At 40.3% G+C, this 25,105-nt stretch overlaps 3 protein-coding genes across 11 annotated transcripts in view; 1 reads left to right on the top strand and 2 right to left on the bottom strand.

Annotated features, from left to right (window-relative positions):
• Nucleotides 1–1,813, bottom strand: part of arhgap9 (Rho GTPase activating protein 9) — a 45,691-nt gene extending 43,878 nt beyond the window's left edge. For all 5 annotated transcript variants that reach the window (XM_069690955.1, XM_069690956.1, XM_069690957.1 and 2 more), the window contains exon 1: nucleotides 1,619–1,813. The gene's annotated coding sequence lies outside the window, so the exon portion shown is untranslated. The remainder of the gene's footprint in view (nucleotides 1–1,618) is intronic.
• Nucleotides 1,814–2,214: 401 nt separating this feature from the next.
• Nucleotides 2,215–21,442, top strand: mars1 (methionyl-tRNA synthetase 1). Of its 3 annotated transcripts, XM_069690950.1 has the most exons (23): nucleotides 2,215–2,416; nucleotides 4,782–4,872; nucleotides 5,594–5,672; nucleotides 6,169–6,300; nucleotides 6,668–6,743; nucleotides 6,986–7,170; nucleotides 7,796–7,905; nucleotides 8,253–8,369; nucleotides 8,996–9,199; nucleotides 10,456–10,657; nucleotides 11,711–11,785; nucleotides 12,046–12,216; nucleotides 12,780–12,875; nucleotides 13,698–13,815; nucleotides 14,023–14,236; nucleotides 15,643–15,774; nucleotides 16,139–16,243; nucleotides 16,523–16,718; nucleotides 17,390–17,461; nucleotides 17,749–17,775; nucleotides 18,062–18,193; nucleotides 18,782–18,965; nucleotides 20,690–21,442. In XM_069690950.1, the coding sequence occupies exons 1-22, from the start codon at nucleotides 2,314–2,316 to the stop codon at nucleotides 18,929–18,931; spliced, it is 2,787 nt and encodes a 928-aa protein (XP_069547051.1). In that variant the 5' UTR covers nucleotides 2,215–2,313; the 3' UTR covers nucleotides 18,932–18,965; nucleotides 20,690–21,442. The 3 variants fall into 3 exon arrangements, with proteins under 3 accessions (XP_069547051.1, XP_069547050.1, XP_069547052.1); XM_069690949.1 differs by lacking the exon at nucleotides 20,690–21,442 and having other exon boundaries at nucleotides 18,782–19,405; XM_069690951.1 differs by lacking the exons at nucleotides 17,749–17,775; nucleotides 20,690–21,442 and having other exon boundaries at nucleotides 18,782–19,405.
• On the bottom strand, nucleotides 20,526–23,967 carry ddit3 (DNA-damage-inducible transcript 3). 3 transcript variants are annotated; one of them, XM_069690952.1, is made up of 4 exons: nucleotides 23,823–23,967; nucleotides 22,264–22,325; nucleotides 21,527–21,735; nucleotides 20,526–21,302 (listed from the first exon to the last, which is right to left on the bottom strand). In XM_069690952.1, the coding sequence occupies exons 3-4, from the start codon at nucleotides 21,680–21,682 to the stop codon at nucleotides 20,526–20,528; spliced, it is 933 nt and encodes a 310-aa protein (XP_069547053.1). In that variant the 5' UTR covers nucleotides 21,683–21,735; nucleotides 22,264–22,325; nucleotides 23,823–23,967. The 3 variants fall into 3 exon arrangements, with proteins under 3 accessions (XP_069547053.1, XP_069547055.1, XP_069547054.1); XM_069690954.1 differs by lacking the exon at nucleotides 22,264–22,325; XM_069690953.1 differs by lacking the exon at nucleotides 23,823–23,967 and having other exon boundaries at nucleotides 22,264–23,270.
• Nucleotides 23,968–25,105: the final 1,138 nt, after the last annotated feature.

The following is a 25,105-nucleotide window of genomic DNA, read 5'->3' as shown; positions in this document are numbered from 1 at the left end:
CAAAGTATATCATGTAAAATCACATGACTAGTTCGGGTTTATTCAAACTCAACAAGAAATGGGATAGGACGGGTGGAGAAACAGCGCTCAAGTGAGACTGAATCTCACTGACAGAAAATTCAAAGTCACGACAAGTTAATCACAACTACAGCACAGCGCCTTCAAACCAAAAGACAAACCAGCAAATGAACACCAAAAAGGGAACGTCCATGTGTCAGATGTGGGTTTTAGGACCGTTCATAAGGACCGGATGTCATAAAACTACACTCAGAGATACAGTTTTGTTGTGACTGCGTCCTGGTCTAAAGAGTACAAAGCACATTAGTGAAATGAGGTTTTGCTGCCCAACATGATCTCCAACTGTATAATTTCACTCCATATTGGACAGCATGCATCCCAGCAGCCACACATCATAGCAGAGATGGACCACAGACTCAGACTCAAATGTCCCAGAGCAGCAGAATAATCTGACTAGTGACATATAACACAATGAAAAGCACCTCACTCTCTCAATCTCTTTAACACTGTATCCGCAACAGCCGTCTGTGGTGCACAGTAGTAATTACATAGAGCTTGTAACCCTCCTCCTAATACTGCACATGGTACGGGGCACTTTTAATCAGCAAAGTTGCAAGTGGAAAATAATCTTTCGAGCTTGTGTCGTCACAGGCTGTGCAAAAAAGGGAGCAAATCTCCTGCTTTTACATGGACTTAAGAACGATTATGAAACAGCAAAACTGCAATGCGTCAGTCAACCTGCTTCCATCACACCCTGTGGTTAACCCATCCATGAACTTTCTGTGAAGCATGAGGGCTAACTCGCTGGTAGAGGTATGCAAATATTGATGCTCGAAATTTGTCAAATGCAAAGTGATGAAAGTAGCATTTCCGATCAGCGTGACATTTAAAGAGATGACCACGGTGTACCATCATTATCGGAAGAATGACGTAGACATTGCTTAAGAGAAAAACTAATCGAAAAACTGTATCGAAAGAGTGTAAAGTGTAGACTTTACACGGGGAGAGTTTGAACAGGAAACTAAAAAGTGGAAACTGTCCCACTACAGGAAATGATGGGAGGTTTTGGATTTAAGGTGTGTGTTGAGCCTTTGTGGCTGTCTTTTAGCTGCATCAGCTGAATAGTTGTGAAAGTTCAGATTACATGTGGTTTGACAACATGATGTGGAGAAGTTGTTGTGGAAAAAGTAAGGTTGTTATTTTAGCAACTGTAAACCCATGTGTACGACCTATTTCTGAATTTGTTTTTCAGACTATAGCAAGACTACCATAAAGTTGCAGAATGATGATGCTATCACATGCATTAAGTACATTTATATTCACACTGAAAAGAGTTGCTCCCATCATGAAATGAAGGATTTAAAAAAAAATCTGTAGCCAAATGTGGTAAAAATAACAGCCTGAAGACTATTTCTTTGAAAAATATCCACATTATATTCCAGTGTGTTCATTTACGATTCGAAGTCCAAATCATAACATTTTGTGGTTCTATATGTGCACTTACACCACAATAAAGAAGCACTACATCTTGCATACATAGTTGTATAAAGCAGTATTACTAAATCTCCTATTTGCACGTGAGCAACCAAACATCACTCACCTTGCAGCGACGCGGTGACAGCACACTTGGGTTTTTGCGGTCAACTAAAGACAGACCAGCAGTAGCGTCTTGGTAAGTTTGCTTCGCTTTTCTCGTCGGGGTGAATTACGATATTGATAACTTCACGTTATTTATCTAATGGAAGGACACTTTTACATATAAACAGTCGCGCTTGGCCACTAAGTTCCTCGCAGCCTATGATGATAGAGCCTCTTCGCTCTTAAAGCGGATAACAAATAGCTTGCGCTGTTTAGCTTTGCTGATTCAAGATTGGCTACAATCCTGCAACGTGATTTTACACAGAACCAATCAGATTACTGAAAAGGCGGTGCTGTGGTGCGCGCGTTTTGCCTTCCCGACGTCGCCCGTTCCGTTCAATATACAGCACGATAGACGAATACCGCCCGGCGGCGGTGGACTAGAACACGGAACAAGCAGACCTAATATACCGTGACGTATGCTCGTTGAAAGTGTTTGTGGGAGTTGTAGTCCTCCTAACAGACAGCTACTGCCTACGTGAGAGACATGGAAATCGCCTCAAAACTACAACAGTGCTTGCATCAGCGTGGACAGCCCTCACCAGCAAAGTTACCACCACAGCTATTGGTAACTACTTTCAAAGTAAAAACAAATAACACCGTTAAAGCCATTTATTTTTTTAATTTTTTTTTATAACGGAGTAGCTACCGAGCCAGATGAAGCTGTTCGTAAGTGAAGGCAACCCGCACTGCCTGAAGGTGTTCGCTGCTTTAGAAGTGACAGGAGTCCAATGCTCCATTCAGTATGTGAACCACGAAGGTAAGACAGCATGGCCAGCTTAACATTCCTCTGTGAATTTAACTGTAATTACCATAAATAACAACTGCTCTTTGGTAAAAAATAAATAAATAAATAATAATAATAAGTACTGGCTAATTATTAGATGTGGTCTCGTGATGCTTCCGCAGCGTTTGTGCTGTAACGCGTGGTTATGACTGCAGCAGAAAGCTAGCTGGATAACCAGCCTTCTTTTCAAGCGGCATCTGGCTGTCAGTTTCAGTCAGGACGAATGGAGTAAACAAGTACCTGTAACGGAGAAGCAGCCAGAAGAGACTCTTGCAGATCATCACTCTTTGTTATGTTATTGTTTGTTTATTGTAGCTTCGTGTTGCCTTTGTTTAGTAGTGCAGAGCTGCAGGTACAGTATGTCACAGTGTCACAGTCAGGCTGCATTTGGATTGAAGTGTAAATTGTTGGCAGTGTTGCCTACTAATACCACACTGTGGAAATAGTAAATGTCCTGCTTTCAGCACCTTATTTATAAGTAAAAGTAGCTAAGTATTATCAGCAAAGTGTATTTATAGTATGAAAAGTAAAAGTACTCATTTCTCAGTACAATGCTCCTTGTCGGTGTTTTACTCTTAAATAAAAATGGTTTTGGATTAATATTATTGCTGCACTGATGTGTAGGTTGCATTTTACCAACATAGTTAGTTACTTTATATACTTCCGGTTAGTTTAATCTGCAGTAATCTGTTGTATTGTATAAGATTTATCACATGTGTGTACCCTTTCCTTTCTTATATCTACAAAGGAAACAAGCTCAGAAAAACAGTTCTGTTTTCAGCTTTACAACGATTTGATTTCCAGCTCATCCCCGAGGGTTTTAAATAGCGTATTTATCTTAGGAAGTCGGAGAATCTTCTCAGTCCATTGAGGAACATCTATACATGTTTTTTATCCCTGGGAAACAATGAGTCAGGGACGGTATAAAAAAAGTGGTATTCTTAAAAGTAACTCGTTACTAAAGCTGTCAGAGAAATGTAGTGGAGTAAAAAGTACACTATTTACCTCTGAGATGTAGTGAAGTAGAAGTATATACTGTATCTGCATAGAATGGGAATACCTAAGTAAAGTTCAAGTGCCTTGAACTTGTATTTATGTAAATATACTTCATTACATCCCACCACTTTTTGTAAAACTGTGTTATTATAATCCATTACCTCCATATCAATATGTATACAGTTGCATTTCATTTATTGTAGATATGATTATACAGTACGTGCCTTCAGATTGTTTTCATACAGAAGAGAAATGTCGATACATGACGTTTCCTAGGGTGGATGCATTCACAGTTTATTTCAGTCATTTCCAGTCCCAGGCCAACTCTACATCTGAAAGAAAACACGACATATTCACAGCATCCAGTGTAATCACAAATTGAGCTTTAAAATGTCCTTAAATAGTGAAGCCACTTCATTTGTCACGTTTTGTGCAACAACTTTTTCATTGCACCTTGTTATTAAAAAAAAACTGCATCAGTCTCTTGGTGATGTTGGAAATGATAAATATCTGTCCAAAATATTAAGGTGGTTTTGGACCTGTCAACAGGTTTCAGGTAAACATCTCAACATTGTCTCATAAAAGAGGCTGTTTTAATGCTTCTATTCTGCCCGGGCTAAGTTTACATTAGTTTAATGCATCATATTCATCCTGAAGTATGGCTGCTTCCATGCTACTCTGAGGTTTTTCCATTATCTGGATGCTGCCGTGTAAAGGAAATGCATTCTAATAAAATGGTAATACATCCCAGCTTCATACTGATGTTGGGATCCCAGATGTGTATGAGTCCTCCATGGAAGCTGGATCATAGAGATGAAAAACCACAACCATCTGGCATGAGGCCACAATGCATGAATGATTGAACTGGACTCAGTAATACACATGTATCTCAATTACTTATGTAGTAATACATTGTATCATTTAAGTACAAAAATCATACAAGTCCCTTTGTTAAAAAAAAAAAAACAACCCCAAAAACTGAGGCTGCACTGAAACTTTATGTATTTTTTGTTATTTATCTATTAGTTTATACAAATTCTGAAATGTTGTTTATTTATTAAGGTGAATATAATAATAATTTAAAAAAAATGCCTGCTGTATTTCTGCTGTTTGAAAAGTACACTGAATCCATGAGCCACCATTAAACTATCTACCCAGATTGCATTAAAGTACATCAGATCTGCTTTAAAAAAAAGAAAAACATCTCTTAAAGCAGACATTACATCTTTTAGCAACATTATCCAGCTACGCTTAAAATAAGTTGTGCTCATCTGCCTGTGGTGTGCATTTATTTGGCATTATCTAAACAAACTCCTGATCTCTTTTTCTTTCTTTTTTTCAGAGAGAATTGTGCCTTTCCTAACCCGTCCAGCTTTGCCAGCCCTGCTCCTGCCCAGTGGATTACACCTTTTCAGCTCCAATGCCATCTGCCGGTCAGTAGACTGTACAAAGTCCTTCCTGCTTTGCTATTTACACAAATACCAGTGCTAATTTGACATGAACATGGATACTGTTAATCACTGCTTCTATACAACTTTTCAGATATCTGAAATCCTAAAGAGTCTGTTCAACAAGAAAAAATATTTAAAAAAATCTTTCTTGCTACTTCATTTTAAAGCAATGAGCCCCACAAATGAACCTTCCTCGACCTTTATTGTACGTGGTTGATACAGTAGCAGAAATGTCTAAAATCAATAATTGAAATCTTGGGAAGATAGAACCAATAATCTTTTCTTTTTAATTGTGTGAAGTGATCAATTAATGAATTTAAAACAGCAATAATATTATACCTAATTGTAATCTTGCAATGATTTGGTATGATCTGGTTCACGTGATTAATGGTTAACCTGGTAATTTATTTATTTAATAATGCCAAGATTATGCCAAGATTAAAAAAAAAAAACAAAAAAAACATGAAGGGTAGGAAAAAAAGAACATTTTACTTTTAAAATGTTTTGGCTAAGATTTAAGATTATCCTGAATTTCAGCAAAATTTGGAAGCACACTGTGTCTTAAATCTTGAAGGTGGTGCATAAATGTTGCAGATATCTGTTTAAAATTTATGTGTTTGGAACAAAATCCCTTTGAATGCTGAGAGAGCTGAAATGTTTGATTGGACTTCCCTCTGTTTTTCATCACTTTTAAACACCTTAGATACCTGTTTGAAGTCAATGGACAAGAACCCAGTGAGCTTGGCAGTCAGTGGCTTGAATGGGAGGCCACAGTTCTTCAGGTAAGCTCTACTTACATAAACAGACTTTTCAATTTCCGGGTAATATGTTGAACAAAACATTCATGGACATGGCAGGAGACCCCGGGGAAGACCCAGAACAGGCTGGAGGGATTATATCTCCCATCTGGCCTGGGAATGCTTTGGGATCCCTCAGGTTGAGCTGGAAAATGTTGCAGGGGAGAGGGAAGTCTGGGCCAACTTGCTCGGCCTGCTGCCGCCGCGACCCGATCCCAGATAAGCGGAAGAGGATGGATGAATGGAAAACATTCATGTTTTTGTACATTCCCCTCTACAGGATCCTTTTGTGTTGCCAAAGCTGACATTAATCCATGCAGCTCATGAAACTCACTCTCTCAAAAGAAAAATCCACAGAAATCATTGTGTAGGAGTTCAGGAACTTAATTGTTTAACCTCAGTCGCACATCTTTGGTTTACTGCCAGATCTGATGAAATTCAATCAATTCTAATTAACCTCTGTTTCGTCTAATCTGTACAGCCTGCGCTGCTACAGGCCCTTCACATGGCAGTGCTGCAGGGAAAAGGATCAGAGCTGTCCAAGGTTCTCCACAGTCCCCTAAACCTCTTGGACCAAAGCTTGAGCAAAGGGAGCATGCCATTTTTAACTGGGGTACGGTATAACTTTCTCCTGTTTGGCTGTTGTATCTCTTTTGAAGTTTAGCTGAGTTTAACTGAGCACCTACTTCCATGTGGCTCCTCTGGTTACATTTCTCAGTGTAAAACTAAATAAAATGTATGATTAACTCCTGGTGAGGCAGTCACAGTTTTACATACTGTATAGTCATAATTTAGTGAGATGTAATCACACAAAACAGTCATGCTGCAAATAGTCTTTATTACTATTGTTCTTTATGTTAAAAGTTACAGGACTTCAGGTGAATCTCTCTTTTGTTGCTTAAGGTTTTCAAAACATAGTAAGTTTTGGAAAAGTGTCTCTTAATTGCTTAAAAATAATGTTAAGAAGTGCTGTATTTCAGGAAGTTGTTTCAGTTGCTGATGTCGTTTTGTGGGCGGCAATGTACCCTGTTTTATCTGAATCTTCGCTTGCATTGGGTAAGTACTAATACACGTTAAAATTCTCTATGATTATCCATGTATTAATTGCTCATCCATTAACTCACTTCAACTTCTCCGTTTTTATTCGTCACTTTATTTTCTTTTTCCTTTGCTTTATTTTACTTACCATCTTTCTGTCAACTTTATCTTAAAATTTATCTTTCCCATATATATGATCTTTTTTACAACCCTTTACCTCCCCATGCCTGCCCCCTTTTCTTTCCCTGTCTCTTTTTCAGATGAACACAAGTCTGTAAAAGCTTGGTTTGACCGTGTGGCTGCTATTCAAAGTTGCCAGTCTGCTGCTCAGAAAGTGCTGCAGGGAAAAGGCCTGCAGGGCATGAAGAGCGACATGCAGAGGCAGCCTGCCCTTCAGAGCAGCCAGTGCCGAGACACACAGCCATGCAACAGGAGCCCTGCTGAGGTATCTGCCAGATCATCAGGATAACTATTAGACTTAAAACATTCTTGCTGAACAATATGGATTCGAAGGAACTTGTGTGCCCCACTGTACTTTTGCGTATGCCTCAGGAAAAGTGTACTTGTGAGGTTTCTAAAAAGTATTTTTTGTTTGCTTCAAGCCACAGATGCACTACCATAAACAACATATTTTAGGGCACATGTGTTGTCACATACCTCCTTTCCCACGTCTTCTGTCTCTGCTGTACTGTAGTGTTTTTACTTATTAGGATGAAAGTCAAAGCATCCTAAGGCTTGAATTAACCTCCTTTAAACTAAGCAGTGATCCCTTGTAAAGCAGAAGCGGTCTCCAAGTGAGACTTAGCCTGGCTCAATGAAAGCTAAATTAACACCTGTGTTAGGATATAGATCATGCAGAGGTTACATCACTATTTCTTTATCCTCTATACTCTCCTGGGTAAGAGTAGGAGGATTTGAACAGTGTCAATCAAATTTAGGAGCAGCAGTTATGTCTCCCAGTCAGAAGAAGTTTCAGACTGTATGGATCATAGATATCTACTTGTGGAGAGTACTAATCTTACTCGTTGGTTCTCCAACTAGTAATTCTCTGTATCTGTGTGCTTGTTTAGGGTGAGGACGGTGAGCGTGTTGTTTCAGAAGAGGAGATGGAAGCAGCTGCTCTCACCTGGAGTAAGGGTTTGAACACCAGCTTCGTGGCTACAGACAGAAAACACCCCATGTAAGTAATAAGAAGTGATATTTCCCAATCTAGACATTAATCAGATACTCCTCAGAGTGACTTGCAGGGTAGGGTCTTCCAATCTGCTTCCTGAGACAGTCTGACAAACCAGCGTGTTGTCCAGCAACCTAAATGTACAGTGTGAAAAAAAAGCACGGCATAAATCAGCCTTATTTTCGTCACCTTCTGAAAAGTGCATGTGTAAAGTCATCATTAAACATTTTAATGTATTGAGTTGCTGTATGTAGACAATTGTCCGTGAGTTTGATTCAAAACGATGTGAACTCTTGAGACCTGTTATGTTAATTTCATTTTAAATTAAGGTTGTTGTTTTTTTCTTCAATCAGTTTGCCGCAGGAGGGCAAGCGAAACATACTGTTGACTAGCGCTTTGCCTTATGTCAACAACGTCCCCCATCTGGGTAACATCATTGGTTGCGTCCTCAGTGCTGATGTCTTCTCCAGGTGGGAATTTCACCTCGTAATATCTGTCTCTTCTGTGTACGGTGCACACATGGCTGGACAAATTCTGATGATGGTGAAAAAAACACCATCTGTACAGCTGTGGGGACAACTCATTGACATAATGCATTCCCTAGCCCCTTACCCATCACAACTAAATACCTAACTTTAATCGTTTAACACTGACCTCAACTTAACCTTTACCTCTCAAAAATCAGACTCTACTCGTGGTGACCTCAATTTTGGTCCACACGGAGACACAAGTCCCCATGGGTTAATATACATTTAGGAGGATATAAAAACAAACACACACACACACACACACACACACACACACACACACACACACACACACACACACACACACACATCTTTATATTCCATACCTAAATAGAATAGACAATCTTTACATATTTAATGTAAAGGAATATGCATACTTGTAATGTTTTTAACAGCCTTCTGAATATTAGAGTGAAAACTGTCCGTCATATCCCTCGTTATTCATCTCACCTTAACATTCCTTTTTATTTTTTCCTCAATTTCTTTTTTTCTTTACGATATCTTCACTCGTCATCTTTGTGTATTAACTTTTGCCCCGTGTACTCCATCTATGAATCTACTTCTCCCAGGTATGGCCGCCTGCGAGAGTGGAACGTGTTGTTTGTGTGTGGCACGGATGAGTATGGCACAGCAACAGAGAACAAGGCCAGAGAGGAGGGCCTGACACCACAACAGATCTGCGACAAATACCACGCTATTCACTCCACCATCTACAAATGGTTCCAGATTGACTTTGACTTTTTTGGCAGAACCACCACAGAGAAGCAGACGGAGTAAGTGTGTTGGCCTGTTTAGGTTTTACAAGAAACAGAGGCATATCTAAACAGAGAAGTCTCCAATAATAATCAAAACATGGCTTCCTGACAGGGGCTGGATGTGGTTCTGATGTGGTATGAAAGGACAAACGTGCTTCCTTTCTGATTACTATACACCTACAATAAGATTACATGACATAGGATTAGGATAATCTTGCTGTACATACTGACGTGGACATCTGGCCCTCTTAACTATAAATTCTACTCTGCTTAATCTCCGAGATTATAGAGCATGATTGTTGGATGTAGATCACTGCAGATGTTGCAGGGGTTTACCAAGAAGAAAATACATCCTGTTACAAAAAATAAAAATGTAATTCTGTAATTAAGCAGCGACATATCTTGGAATTCCGGTGAGTCTTCACTTCAAAGTAAAGGAATGATAATGTACGTATTCAAGAAGTAGTATCACTTTTCAAAACTAAAGAATAAGTCTAGGACAAATAAATGAAATGTCAGTTTTTTCTTCCAAGAAATTATTGAAGCCAAGAAAGTAATGGAAAATGTATGATTTCGTGTCTGTGTGTATGGAAATGGTTTTAGATTAATATATTTCTTTTTTTGTGTGAATCGGTGTTTAAATCATACATGGTTTTGCTAAATTTACCTGCTGAAAATGGGAAGTGAGAGATGAAAGTGAGGCACTTTTCCTCAATAAAGAGTAGACCTAAATCCCAGTGCTTGTACATTTGAAAAGGATCACAAAGACATACAACTCTTGTTTGGGGCCTTTGCTCTGATAAAGTACAGCATAAAAGGCATCAAACACCATGCACCAAGTTCTTTGAGAAATGAAAACAGCCCAGATTAAAGACTTTTGACTTGAGTCATGAGAAGTGCTTTGGATCTTAGTTCTTAGATTTTAGGTTTACCAGCCCACAACCAAAGATTACCATCAGTTTTGTTTCTTCATACCATTTTATTAGATATTTTTCTGACCAAATCAATAAGAGAACCTCTCTTCCCTTGATCCTTTTCTTTTTTTTGTATGTCGCTGTATTTTCTCTTTTCATATCGACCGACAAAGTGTTCATAATGTTTTTTACCGACATAGAAGAGCAGTATCAGTGGAAGTTGTGAGGCCAAACTATGATCAGGTTTTTAAGACTGGTTATTCCCCACTTAACACAATTGCCAATGTATTTGTACACCTTTAACACTCGCAACTCCCTGAAGAATCTTTTAACCTCCTCTTTCCTATGTTAATGTTTCAGGATAGCTCAGAATATTTTCTGGCGACTCCACAAGCATGGTTTTCTACTAGAAGACATAGTGGAGCAACTCCGCTGTGAAAACTGTCAGCGTTTCCTGGCTGACCGCTTCGTAGAAGGCATCTGTCCGCACTGCAGCTACCCAGAGGCTCGTGGTGATCAGTGCGACAAGTGTGGGCAGCTGATCAATGCTGTGGACCTCGGGGTGAGTTTGGAGCAGGTTGTACATCTGAAGTGACTGCTAAGGGGAGGCTCGTCATGATCCATCTCTGGTGATTATTGCTGTTAATAAGGGGAATGATGGTGGGAGAGACTGGTATGTCTTCAGTTCTTGAAAAGTCGCATGCAGGCAGTATTGTTAGTTCTGAAATATTTATTAAAATGCATATGATTGTAGATTTCAGGACCCCTATAAAGCTGCCTATAAAAAAGTGAGATTGAAGGCTTTTGAATCTTGTTTTTTCTAAATTTCAGTTAGCACCATCAGATCTGTATTAAACACTGTCTTTACTTCTAGGTTCGTGTTCTCACAATAGACCTGTATCAATTTCAGCAAAAACTCCAAAATTAACTTAAATGAATTTACCTTTTTTTTAAATTTATTCATCGACCCAATGTCTCTTGCTTATCTGGGCCTTTTACTTTTTTTTTAAGCAAGGGTATTTTCATGAATTAGTGTTGTATCCTGCAGGGAAACTACTTTTTTTTTTATATAATGTTAAATAATTAAGGCAACATCGCCCAGTATTTTCACACTTCAGATATTATGACTGTGTAACAGGTATTTATTATATGGGGTATTAAAAGGGTCTTAAAAGATTTAACTTGGTGAACTCTGCAGAAATGTTTATATCATTTTTATACTTCCTTGTAAAAATATATATTAAGGGAATATGCATCTCCATATCCTTGGGGAATGGGCTTTATGATTGCAGCTGCAACAAATTCAAAATGCATCATTTAATGGAGCCACAGCACAGGTCTGGTCTATTCAGGTTACTGCTGGAGAAATATGTGCCTCTTTTACATGATCCGTTTTCCACTTTGGCGCAAAATTGTGAATTTAGGAAGACTCTTTCGTTAATCAGAGAGCCTCACACCATAACCTGCCATTTGCCGTTAATCCACTGCAGCATTGTTGCTCTTTATATCGCTTTTGCTTCCATACAAAAATATATATTCATCAAAATAGCAAATTCGAGTAAAAACTGATTTAATTTCAATCAATAATGGTATTGTTGATGACTGTCCCCTCCAGGAACCTCAGTGTAAGGTCTGCAGGCAGACTCCAGTCATCCGCTCCTCCAAACATCTTTTCCTGGACCTGCCAAAGGTATGCTTTTCTTACTGCACTGCAATGCCTGGGGTTATCCATTCTCCAGCCATACAGTGCTACTTTGGTCACAGGGATGGAGACAGAGTAATCCAGTTTAGTAAGTTTAAGGTGACATTCACAGACAGCTTGTGGAAGGCAGTTATCCCTGTGGTAATTTTATTATATAAACAGCTTTACCCTTTCTAAAGCTGTGGTTTGGAGTTAAGACACTGGCTGTTTTTGTCAGCTTTTTCACTCTAACTCTGTCTCACATGCAGCTCGAAACTCAGTTGGAGCAGTGGCTGGAGAAGTCAACCAGCACAGGGGACTGGACAGCAAATGCCAAACAGATCACTCGCTCCTGGGTGAGAGATGGACTCAAACCTCGCTGCATCACCAGGGACCTGCATTGGGGAACACCAGTACCTCACCCTGACTTTAAAGAGAAGGTCTGCTATTGTCACTTGCAGTAAAATTGAATTATTCCTATTTCAGATCTTGCTGTTTAATAACATTTGTTTTTAGTTTGGTATTTGTGCATACAGTGGAAAAGATTCTTAATCCACTAAATTCTCCCTCTTTATTAAAAGATAATAAAGCCCCACTGCTGAGTTGTGTCACCTGCTGAGAACTTAATGAAAGCAGACACTTAATATCTAAGGTCAGGTTTCTAAGGAAACATCGAAAATGATTGTGCACTTCATTAACTTCTTACAAATGCTGCAGAGACTGATAATGCCTAATGGCACATTTGTGTCTCAGTGGGAGACTTTTAAAGTGTGCCTTGTCTAATCGTGTTTAAACACTGACCACTTCTTTTAGTATACACCTCTGAAACCTTCCTCACAGAGAAGGTTTTACTGAGGTCCCATCCAGTCGTGTCCACGTCATTGTGCATCTTGAAGATCCATTCCTCCTAATTTTCAAGTTCTCGCCTGTCATCCACAATTCATTTCTGTAACAAAACACAAAGAGAGTGTCTGTTGTTTAGATTCTCCTTCTGCCTCTGCAGGTGTTCTACGTGTGGTTTGATGCTCCCATTGGTTATCTGTCCATCACTGCCAACTACACTGAAAACTGGGAGAAGTGGTGGAAGAATCCTCAGCAGGTACCACCCCCAACCCACACTGTCAGAGTTTATGAGCCATACAGACTGCTGATGCACAAGCTAGGCACAGATTTTGTCTTTTTTTTTTTCAGCACAGAATGGGTCTGATTGCTTTTTTCATTGGCCCATCTGGTCCCTTGCACCCTCCATCAGAAAAGTGTTATTCCTAGCCCCTTTTACCCTGATGTGAAACAAAGAAAGACCAAACCTCGATGATTATGGATTGAGTTTAGCATTCAGTTTTACACCCACAGCTACAAGATACACAGAGTGGAATGTGGTGAAGGTTATACGTTGTTTTGTTTTTTTAAAGATTCTTCCCCCATTTGATAAAAGTCTCCAAATGATCAGTCTCCTCAAGGTTTTCTTGAGTTTTGTTACTTGTGGTTCTGTCCTCAGCTTCACTTAGAATGAGGAACTGACATTTCATTTGTACATTTCGGTTAGATATTTTAAGGGCACGTCTCGCACAGTTTCCCGCACATACATTTACAAGTGTCAAACAGGAAACAACTGCTGGTAGCAAATTTGTTCATTTACATGTGGACTCAAATCTGATAGCTACAATTTTTATATTTTTGCTCTCATAAGCATTGCTATCTCCTTCAATCTCACTGATCATCTCATGCCATCTAAAACCTCAGGATTGAGCCCCTGTTTTGAGTGTGTGATGCCCTGTATTTGCAGAGAGAGAGAGTGAGAGAGAGAGTGAGACTGATGGGGAGTTGGGTAGAGCAGATAAGTCCTCTTTGAACTGGATGATCTCATGATGATCTAATATGATGTCATCCTCACAGTGCAGTGTTGTGTCTCTGCCACCAGGTGGAGCTGTACAACTTCATGGCCAAAGACAATGTGCCATTCCACAGTGTGGTGTTCCCCTGCTCCCTACTGGGAGCCCAGGACAACTACACTCTGGTCAATCACCTTGTTGCCACTGGTAAGCACTTCTCACGATTGACTGATTCACCACTTGATTAATTATTTATGTTATATGCTATTTGGCTGGCTCAGGGGTTTGCAGCAGATGCTTGAAATTGTTCTAAAATCACATTAATGACACATGAATGCTGTGGTGTGGTGATAATTATGTATTTTGGCTGAGCATTGCGCTTTGACACTAACCTATGCTGTAACTTCCCCTCAGAATATCTGAACTACGAGGACACAAAGTTCTCCAAGAGCCGTGGTGTGGGTGTGTTTGGAGACATGGCAAAGGACACGGGTATCCCATCGGACGTGTGGCGCTTCTACCTCTTGTATGTGCGTCCAGAGGGACAGGATTCAGCTTTCTCTTGGGCTGACATGGCTCTGAAGAACAACTCTGAGCTCCTCAACAACCTGGGCAACTTCATCAACAGGTTGGTAATAGTCAAAAGGTTTAAAAGGAATTACTGTTTTTCTTTTTTTTCATGTGATTGATAATACAATGAATTAGCCAGTAAGGGACCAAAGGGGGAATTTGGCTTTTTGCAGTGATCCTAACAAGTTTCTCGATTATTTATTTTTTTGGACGTCACCCGTTTAATTATTATTGTTCTGATTTGTTCATATCAGTTACCAGTGAAATGAAAAACGGGGAAATCCACCCCAAGTTGTTCAAATTTAGTTCATAAGTTTTACTGAAAAAGTAAATATGCAGCAAAACTGTCATCCAGTCCAATTAGCAACTAAGTTTTCAGATTGTTGTACTCGTTGGAAAAAGTCTGTTACAGCAGTAACTATTACAAGAGGCTCACCCTAGTTTTCTAAATTTGTTTGGGATGGTGTAATTTAGCCCCAATTACATCGCCTCAAATGATTTTTAAAAGATCAGGGTTAAATCCCACATCAAAGATTTTTCTCAGCAGCTTTTTTTTTTTTCAAAGTACCTTGATCTTCAAAATTGGTCTCGGGCAGCAACGCTGATGCCTAATTGGTTCAAAAATATCTTGTAGATTGCATCCAGCCTAAGGTGTTGGAGGTAGAAAGGATTCTGCTTCAGAAAAATAATTCTGTCCTTGCCTGGATCCAATCCCCGAATCACGACATCATTAGTGACAGCATGTCCATCTTAAACCCGCATTTTTGTAGATGATTCTTGGCTGTGGTCTTCCACATCTTATTGCTGTTCAGTCAGTCAAAGCATTTTGTTGGCAGTGACACTTTCAGCTAGACAAACCAAAATGGGTAAAAACCTACTTAATATTTACCTAAAACTATATATATATTTTTTTTTTAATTTTTACAGTCAGAATATTCACCTTTTCCCTCAAAGATTGACAGCTTCACTAATTAAAAAGCAAATTAAGGTCACTTGAAGTTCATGCTCACGCATCAAAATCATGGTTCATTGTACATTCGACATTCTTTTTAAAGCATTTTGGTCTGGCAGACCTTCTTCAGAGGCTGAGAGATGTGTAAAATATAGAGCAGTGTGTTGCATCAGACATGACAAAAACGTTCTCGCTATGAACATCCTCCTGATGTACACAAAAAACTCGTGTCAAAATTTACTTGCCCCAGAAACAGCTACAATCTCGAGGCAAACAGGGAACTGTGAAGTGGCTCAATGCCTGATGTGTTACTTTACACCAGCAGAGCAGCGTGTTGCATATCAACCCAAAATCGAAAATGTATAAACAATTAGCATGTCCTTCACCGGGTTTTACTCTCGGTCTCTCCCCGTGGGTCTCTTGCTGCCTTCCTCTTTCCCATCCAACATTTTTGTCTGACCTGTGTTTTTTAATTTGCTTTGCACAAACCCTCCTCTTTCTCTCTCCTCCAGAGCTGGGATGTTTGTCACAAAGTTCTTTGAGGGTTGTGTGCCTGTGATGGCGCTTCAGCAGGAAGATAAGAGGCTGCTCGCCCTGGTGGGCTGGGAGCTGCAGCAGTACATCCTGCTCATGGACAAAGTCAAGTAAGACTAGTTGAATCACATACCTGTCAAAAAAAAAAAGGGACTGAGACAGAAATGTATCAGTTTACCTTTAAAAAAAAAAAAAAAAGGGAAATTTTGTTTGTCTTTAATTTGTTTATTTCAGTGATTTTAAATTGTTAATTATTCAAATAAAAAAAAAAACATACAGGCCTACAATTAGTTTGGTTTTTCATCACAACTTTGAAGTGAATAGTGTACATTGGGTTAAACCTTATTAGGACTTACATAAATCATAGTAGACTCCAGATGGGTGGGTTGTAGTTGTGAAATTCCCCAAATGTTGATTAATATTAGTCTGCTGTCATGACGTGCTACCATAAATCTTTGTGAAATCTTTCTCCAGGATCCGCGATGCCCTGAAACACATCCTCAACATCTCTCGTCATGGCAACCAGTACATTCAGGTCCACGAACCCTGGAGGAAGATCAAGGAAGGAGACACAGAAAGGTGAAGACGGCCTCGACCAGTTTAACACAATCTTTTCCTCGAGCTTCATACAAGGCGGATAAATCCGTGGTGCACTTTATTAACTGATTTATTTTATTTACAGTCATGTACCTCTGAGCGCAGAGAAACTTTATTTGATTTCGGACTGATTAGATTTGTACAATCAGTTCGTAGAAGAAATAAATATTTGTTTGCACATCCAAATAGAAGCGTGGTCATGAAGAACTAAATTGTCTATTGTAAGTTTGTCTGACGAACTGAACTGTTTGTTTCCCTCAGGCAGCGTGCAGGCACAGTGACGGGCGTGTCTGTGAACATCGCCTGCTTGCTGTCCGTGATGCTCTTGCCTTATTTGCCAACAGTCAGCCAAACCATCAGGGATCAGCTCAATGCCCCTCAGTCTTGCATTAATACCATGTTGCAAGGCACTGGCACCTTTGTGTGTGCCCTGAGTGCCGGCCACCGCATTGGCACTGTGAGTATAACCTGGACACGCAGGTCGGACACGGGAATACACACACACACACACACACACACACACGCACGCACGCACGCAAACCTGTCTTAACCTCACACTATGTTGACGCTGGGTGATACAATGAGGATGCAACAGTCTGTTAATATTTCAGTACACTTGAGGACCGTGAAGTTTTGTGGACACACACACACACACGTACTGCAGGAATAATAGCCTAGACGGTGTTTGGAGGCCTAAGCCTTCGAGCAAACAGCGAGTTTCTCTCAGGCCACATGTCCCTTCAGCTGCCTGCCAACGCTGCATTCAAACACCACCGCTATCGTGATTCGGCACCGTGGTCTCGACACAAGGAGAAGGACACTGCATCACTCAAATGTCACACAAAACTTTGTCCTTTGCTGTGAGTGTAACGTTTTACTAAAGAGTGGCAATCATCATTGAACCTAGACAAATTTCTCATACATAGGTATCTACTTGCTTGCATAATCCTTTGTTCAAAGATGAGCACAGAGCCTCCAGGGGAAATTTTCAGCGATACTGGCTTTGGGCTGGATCGACAGTTGCAAACTTTCTGAAAATTCCTGCATATATATATATATATATATATATATATATATTATTTTTTTTTTTTAATTTCTATTTTCTCTGCCAACCTGTTTTATTCCCAGGTCAGTCCGTTGTTCCAGAAACTAGAGGCGGACCAGATAGAGGCTTTGAAGAAGAAATTTGGTGGGCAGCAGGTATTTGATGTTTATGATGCCTAATGGTGTGTGCATGAGCTCAGTCGGGTCTTGTAGTAATGTAGGTTCATCGATTTATGAATAATGAAAGAAGAAAGAATTGAAAATGCACAGCTGTTCACGGGTCTCTGTCAGACTGTCGTCGTGAATAAGAATTTGTTGTGAATTGAAGATGCCTGGTTTTTAAAACATGATGCTGAGCAAACGCAGTGTAAATGTTTAAATTATGTATCAAGCATCCATCATATAGATAAAAATAATTTCTCTCTAAACCTTCTTGCCTCTAGCCTGAAGATGAACCATCTGAAAAGGAGGTATTGAGTGGTATTTGTTTGCGAGGCACTGGCTCTGCTGTGTCAATGTTGATTACCGCCAGCCTTCACTAACACTAGCAGCTTATTTAACATCCTCATATTTTGAATTTTTACTCATCCCCATGTGTCCAGTGTGAGTCCTTGTCCATTCACACAGAATGACTCATAAAATCCCCTTGACATTTTGAATGATGAGCGTTATTGTCTGAAACGAAGTAAGTAATCTGTAGAAATAATAACGATCCAAACGCCTGAAATTCACACATCTGTCTGCTTCCACCTTCAGACGACACTTCAGAATGCTGCCAGCGCTCAGCCTGCTGCTGCGCCGGCGCCTGCTGCTGCCGTTGAGGTGGCGACGGTGAACGGAGTGGACCCGGAGAAAGCCAAGCAGCTCACAGAGGCCGTGGCTGAGCAGGTTAGATCGCTGGCTGGCAGCCACACACCACCGATCCATCAAACGCAAACGTACTTCTTACATTTCAACCAAAAATGTCGTTATCGAACTGCATTGTAAATTGAATCGCTTTGAATATAATCATTTTAATTGCGGTTTTTATTTTCTTAAATAGTCTTTTTAAAAATGAAAAACAAAGCGGATGCCACCTTCCGTGAAGAGTAAAACCGTTCTCTTCTTAAGGAAAATCACGCGCGCAAAAAAACTATTGCAGAAACGAAGAGCGGCCAATTTTAAAAGCTACATTTAGTTAGTATTTGTATTTGAACATTTTTCTTGTAATGTGTTGGTTCGAAAGTAATGGATAAAAATAGTTTCATGTACCAATTAATTGCCTTTGAATTGTACACGATACTGTCCGCTATAAATGCAGCCGTTGCATTTTGGGAATGAAATCTTTAATTTGCGAAATTTCCTATTGCAGACAGAAGCGTACAATTAAAAATACAAATTTCTGCTTTAGTGAATTATTTGCAATTTTGTATTTCTTTATTTCTATAATTCAGGTTTGAGAAATCAATTAAATCCTGTTGTCTTTGTTTGTCACAGGGGGACGTGGTGCGAGCTCTCAAAGCCCAGAAGGCGGAGAAGGCTGTGATCACAGCGGCGGTGGCCAAACTGTTGGACCTGAAGAAACAGCTGGCTCTCGCCGAGGGAAAGAGCCCGGAGCCTGCACCTCAGAAGGGCAAGAAGAAGTGAGACAGGAACAAAAGGGAAAGCGAAAATGATGGAGGTTAGTCAGAGGAAGGGAAGAGGAGTATGGTTTGAGGTGTGATAGTGGGGAATGGGAACAAGATGTACACCGAGAGAGAGATGAGGGTATTAGCTTAAGGCAAAGCCGTGACAGGATCTAAGACAATGTGGTATTGGCACTGAGGACTAATGAAATGCTGGATAGGCCGACGGGGAAATGAAAACACACAAAGAGAGAGTCAAATGAATACAGCTACAGAAAGGAGGGATTTTTCCAAATCCCCACACCAAAAGAAACTGATTTGATACTCTCCCTGTGATAAAGTCAGCATACAATATTAGCGTCGGAAGGTGTGTTGCGCATCTGAAGGTGTTTTTTTTTTTTCACATTCTCTGGAAAATTGTTTTTTTGCTTTTTGCTAAAAAATACTCTTTTTGGAGCCATAAAATAAACTCATTAAGTTGAGCAGAAAAAAAAAATGTCTTCTCTGCCCCTCCCCCTTCTCTCAATTACCTCTCATTTACACTATTTTCTCCCAAAGAAATACACAAATCATTAAAAAGGCAAATTAATACACATTACATCACTCAAACATTGCACAGTTTTCACTTTTATTGCAAATTTGGAGTTACAGTGAAGGATATGAGTGGTATGGTAAAATACATGAATTCGATGCCATCAGTGATAAAAGCCATGCATATTATTCTACAATTAACAATTTATGTGACTACAATGAGAACATAATGGTGGATATGTCGGCATATTACAGTACAAGCCATTACAGTACAATTGTATATATTACAGCATTATATAAAAATAGTAAATCAGGGTAGAACAAGTCTTAATAATTCCACAGAAAATTTCTGTAATAATAGAAAAAGTCACCTTAGAAAGTATAGCCGGGTCTCACTTGCTATATCTAAATACTCATACACACAAGCCATGGGTTATACAAAAGTAAGAAAAGTGTAGGAATTTTCTCTCCCCGAAAAAAAAAACAAAAAAACAACCATTCTCTCATACTCACACTGCACTGGGCACTTTCAAACTTTTCCTGAGCTCCTGGACTCCACAAATTGGGGCAAATAATCTCTGCTAGCCAGATTGCAGCCCTTAAAGTAGGAGTTACAATTTATTGCAAAATGGTGGGAACGGATGACAGTGAAATGCGCCCTCTAAAATAAGTTCCTTTCTGTCCTACATACAAATCATTAAATGCTTGTAACTGTTACTTCTGCCATCCCATTTGATGGAAGTTGTTAGGCATTCTTTAAAATGACATTCATCAAAACGCTGCATCATTTGCACTTGGAGCTGCCTGTTCTCTTTTAAACATGCTGTGTCTTTTTATTTGCCGCAATGCTGTTGCATCCCCTTCTTTCTGTACCCTGCCTTGTCTTAACTTTCATCACTTTCCTTCTTCTTGCCATCTTTAACTCTCAGCCTTTTTCAAAAATCCTCTCACTTAAAAAAAAAAAAAATCTTTGGTTTCCATTCTTCTCTTTCTAAGAGGCATTTCATGACCACCACATTAGACCTTCCCCCACCACTGCTTATTCCAATTCTGTAGGACTTGTCTTCTCTCTCTCTCTCTCTCTCTCATTTCCTGGTGTTAACTAGTCTCTCTATGAGGGCTCTTCGTGTCCTCTGTACCTCCTCTCCCAGCCTTTCAATCTCCGCTTTCAAACGCTCGTTCTGCTCCGTCAGCTCCTGTACCCTCCTCTCGTTCTCCTGCTCTCTTTCTTTGCGACTCTTTTTGGTAGGCGAGTAGGATGAGCGCTGTGTGGAAGAGGCGAAAGAGGACAAGGCACTGTTGGCCCTCTCGCTGGTGGTCCTCTTGCGCTTTCCCAGGCGGGAGGATGGGTAGACGGACGGAGAGGACACGGGTGAAGAGGGAGAAGAACAATTTTGAGACGGTGACTGGGAGGCTGAGGACGAGCAGGATGGAGAATCGGGGACACAGGGCAGTTCCTCCTCGCTGGCGGAGGGAGATGCAGGATGGACGTTATTAGCCTGGTGGTGTTGATGGTGGTGGTAATAATAGCCACCGCTGATCACTGCTCCGCTCGGATCCACCATTCCCACTCCTCCTTCGCTCAGCAACTCAAAGAACTCCGGAGGCAGCAGGTCGCTGCTGCCTCCTGCCGAGCTGTCTCCACTTCTCCCGCTCTCAGCCTCCACCTGCCGCTCTTCTCCAGCAGCTGGACTCATGCAGGAGGAGGAGGAAGAGGATGACGAAGATGAGGTGTGATGCAGAGGCTGGGTGCTGTGGCTCTCCTCTGTCGCCCTCTGGACGCTCTCACCCCACGTCTGGCTTCCGTCAGTCAGCCAGGTCAGAGAGCAGCTCTCCAGAACATCCAGGAACTCCGGCTCCTTCTAAAAGAACAAGACGGAAATGTCAACGCCAGTCAAATATTACAGAGTAGCTGAAAGTCACCTCACGTAGCGTGTGAATGAGAAGTTTGAATGAAAATGGGAGGGGGGAGGAATTTTTTTTAATTTTTTTTTAAATTTATTTATTTAATAAGGAAAAAACAATGTACTAAAACACTCACACTCATCATGGGTGTGAGAGCCATTGCGTTCTTCAAACTACTGACCTCGGTGCATGTGGGGGCACGTGCCAGTTTTGCCCCTCCCGTGTCGGAGCCCAGAATATCCTGCAGGTCCTCATACCACGCCTCCAACTCTGCACCATACAACGGCCCCACGCCAGGGGGGTACGGCGGGGGCAGGTGTAGCCACTCGGCAGTCATCTCGCCAATCAGTCGCAACGCACAGATATTCGGCCACACAGTTCACACTGGACCTGAGGGGGGCAGCCGTCAGACGAAAGGAGGGTTGGGCAACCGGAGAGATAAAAAGGGAAGAGTGCAAAGCAGTCGCACGTTAGATGACTGACACGTCACAGTAACTCCACCTTTTTTTTTTTAATTTAATCATCAGTGCTCTGCAGCTGGTTTAGTTATGTCAAAGTACACAGGGATGAAGGATATCATATGTCGCAACTGGAAATAGTGCAACAGCCTTTTTCTGTGACATTTAGTCCATGATGAAGCAAGCTAGACCAAAGTACAGTATATTGTGTAATCCACTTAATTAAGGAGGTGGAATAACAGTGACACTAAGTGAGGAAATGATTGTACTGCACCAAAACATTATTAAGAGAATTTAAAAAAAATATGTATAAAAAAAAATTAAAAAAAATACTTTGATTCCAGGACAATGTTGATATTTAATATATATATATATATATATATAAATAAATAAAAAGATTACATCAAATCTTCATAAGCATGCAGCATTCAGAAAGTAAAATGTGAGAAGGCCAATTTACCTTCAGAAAGTCTCCGTTAATCAAGTCTGACAATGTGTTGGAGATAACTTGTCCCTATAACTCTGAAAGAAGCAAAATATTTGAAAAGTTAGTCTTAAAGAAATGTTAAAAATGTTTTTTCTGACAGCTGAAATTTGCTGAGATTTCAGAATCAAAATGATGATTTGCTCAAATACAGAGCAAGACTGGACTGGGAACAAAAGGTGCCTGACATAAAGCATTGATGTCTGCTTTGGAGAATAATGGAAAAATATAAAAACAATGAGAAAAGAAACGAATTCGCAAAAACTGATAATAATAAAAAAAAAAATTAAAAAAAAAAAAAGATCAGCAAGGGTACCGAAAAACAATAAAATTCCTTTACACATATATTATTGTAAACAAAGACCCAAATGTTCTCCACTGCGCCCCCTGCTTTCTACGGTCCTCAAAACACGTCGATAAACAAGTGATTACAAACGATGGGAAAACGCATCTGTTTCTCCAGGTCTGACAGTCCGGTCTGCTTTTATGAACTGCTTACAGTTGTCTTAAACAGAGATCTCTCAACAAAAGCCAGCACAGTTACTCTAAAGCTTGTAGATGATGCGTCTCGCACACAAGACGGTTTTCTGCTTTTTCTTCATTGATCTGCAAATAGCAAAAACTAAGACAGTGATGTTGCCTTGAAAGTGATGTGATTTGCTCTAATTAAGTAATTGTGAATAAAGAAAACCCCACATGATCTCGTCAAATGTCAAAGTTCCCGTGTGAGCGCATCAACACACCCCATTAAAACTTTGGTTTGATAAATGAAAATGCTTCCTATTTTCTGGACTAACTGTTTTATATTAATATACGTACATATTTGCTCTGTTTTGGTTGGACTACATGTCTGTAAGCCAAGACAATTACGTCATGGAAATCGCAAGTCCAGCAGGAGGAATGGGCGAAACAAAAGGAAACCTTACAGTGCAAAGAAGAGAAAACAGTGGGTTGAGGGGAAAAAAAACAATACAGACATGTCTAATCTGTGGGGGGAAAAAATATACTCTTGTCAAAGTCTGAAAAACGAATAAAGCCGTAAAAAAAAAAAAAAAAAGAAGAAGGAAAATTAAAAAAAAAAGGTTTTCTATTTGGAGTAAACGGCCCCATCAATTACCGCCAGACGTTACGGAGTACAATAAGATCTATTAAACATGTCCACATTTAATGACATCTAAGTTTTTGGATGGCGGAGCTGCAAAATGCACAAAATAGTGTTGAAACGATTGACAACGTCAACAGCCAAAACATCCAAACTTCCCAGCTGGGAGTCCGTGCGAGTTTGACAACTTAGCAAACGGAGCAGACAGCACATGAAAACAACTCCATGTTAATCTGTGATGGATTAAAAATCAAACTGTTATTCACACACACACAAAATAATAATAATAATAATCTGGCAAAAACATTTTTTTTTTTTTCTTTCCACTACAGCGGAGCACTTGGGTTTTAAAGTAGCTGTCAGAAACACTGGGAAAAAAAATAACCGTCAACCAACTACCAGCAAAGACTTGACAAAAACAAAGTCCGCTTACCCTCTTTCTTTTATTCGCTCGCCTTATCGACTGTCGTGAATTCGAATGTAGATATTTTAGTAAAAATTGGTGATAGCTCATGTTAACCATTGTTCAGTCTTGACGGCTGAATGTGAATTTACGGAAACTCCCGGCGGTGTTTATATGGAGAGAGAGGCCAACCGAACTATGCACGGGAAGCTCGTTTCATCATACAACCTAGCCGGGGAAGGAGGATGGCCGACGTTCCGACGGTCCAATCGGGAGAGCGAAGTCGAGATCTTTTCCTTGGCGACATCCAATGAGGTGACGCAAAAAAATCGATACGGAGGCGGGGCTTAAGCGTCCTAGCCGGTTGCTCTCTTCTAGCCTGTATAGTTTGTACGAGCAGCAATTGTGATGCAGTCATAAGACGGCCAGGACGAATTTGGGGCGTATGGGAGTCACATGAAAGGAATGATGCAATGCTTGGCAACCAATTTCTAGCAGGGGATAACACCAGCAGAATCAGAACATGTTTTATTAAACAGTGTTGGCTCTAACAAAAAAAAACAAAAAAAAAAATCTAAAAATATACATATATGCATGGATATCTAATGTCGAAGAATTGTTTGTTTCGGGAACACAAAGGCTGAATCGATTTTCTTAGGAATATATATGTATTTTTTTTTTTTTTTTTTTTTTTTTATCGTGGTAGGACAAATATCGGTTATCTAGCCAATTCGTTTAAGCGCTTACTTGCTCGTGATGCGTTTACTAATTATGCCGCCATCCGCTTGTCTTCACCTGCCCACCCCCCCCCCCCCTTTTTTTTTTTTTTTTTTTTCGATTACAGGTGTTTGTCTAAAAAGTTTGAACGGTGACAACTGGCATCGCACACCCGCTCCCATGACAACCCTTGGGGAAATCAAATAAAATAAAATGAAATAAAATAAAATAAAATGCCCCCCCCCCTCCATCAGAACTTTAATGTCAGGATAACGTGTTTCTGGACTGACGTCATGTGTCCCGTTATATTTGTAAGGTATCGATAAATATGCCAGGGACTTTAAGCGCACGTGTTACAGCGGTGACATTTCATACCGCGCGCTCTGTTGCAGCTCCGCGAGATATCAAAACACACGCCCGGGCCGCTGTGTGGCGCGAGCTGCTGCTGCTGCTGGTGGTGGTGGTGGTGGTGCTGCTGCTGCTTGGGTGTGATCCAGCAGCAGACTGCCCCCCCCCCCCTCTTCCTCCCTCCCTCCTTTTTTTTTGAAGTCCGGCTGTGTTTTCAGCTGTTGATGATGAAATTCAGCAGAATTCTT

This window comes from Brachyistius frenatus, unplaced genomic scaffold, assembly GCF_029030835.1.
Source record: "Brachyistius frenatus isolate BFR_SWC_R1_liver_20210118 unplaced genomic scaffold, ASM2903083v1 Contig_10, whole genome shotgun sequence".
Taxonomy (NCBI): domain Eukaryota; kingdom Metazoa; phylum Chordata; class Actinopteri; family Embiotocidae; genus Brachyistius; species Brachyistius frenatus.
The sequence above is the reverse complement of the archived record's forward strand: the minus strand, read 5'-3'. Positions and strand labels throughout refer to the sequence as shown.

Coding starts and splice junctions, on each gene's coding strand:
- mars1 (XM_069690950.1), top strand. CDS start 2,314: ATGAAGCTGTTCGTAAGTGAAGGCAACCCGCACTGCCTGAAGGTGTTC. Junction 7,906..8,252: donor ACAGACAGAAAACACCCCAT/GTAAGTAATAAG, acceptor TTCTTCAATCAG/TTTGCCGCAGGAGGGCAAGC. Junction 10,658..11,710: donor TCAATGCTGTGGACCTCGGG/GTGAGTTTGGAG, acceptor TGTCCCCTCCAG/GAACCTCAGTGTAAGGTCTG.
- ddit3 (XM_069690952.1), bottom strand. CDS start 21,682: ATGACTGCCGAGTGGCTACACCTGCCCCCGCCGTACCCCCCTGGCGTG. Junction 21,303..21,526: donor GTGCCCCCACATGCACCGAG/GTCAGTAGTTTG, acceptor TTGTTCTTTTAG/AAGGAGCCGGAGTTCCTGGA.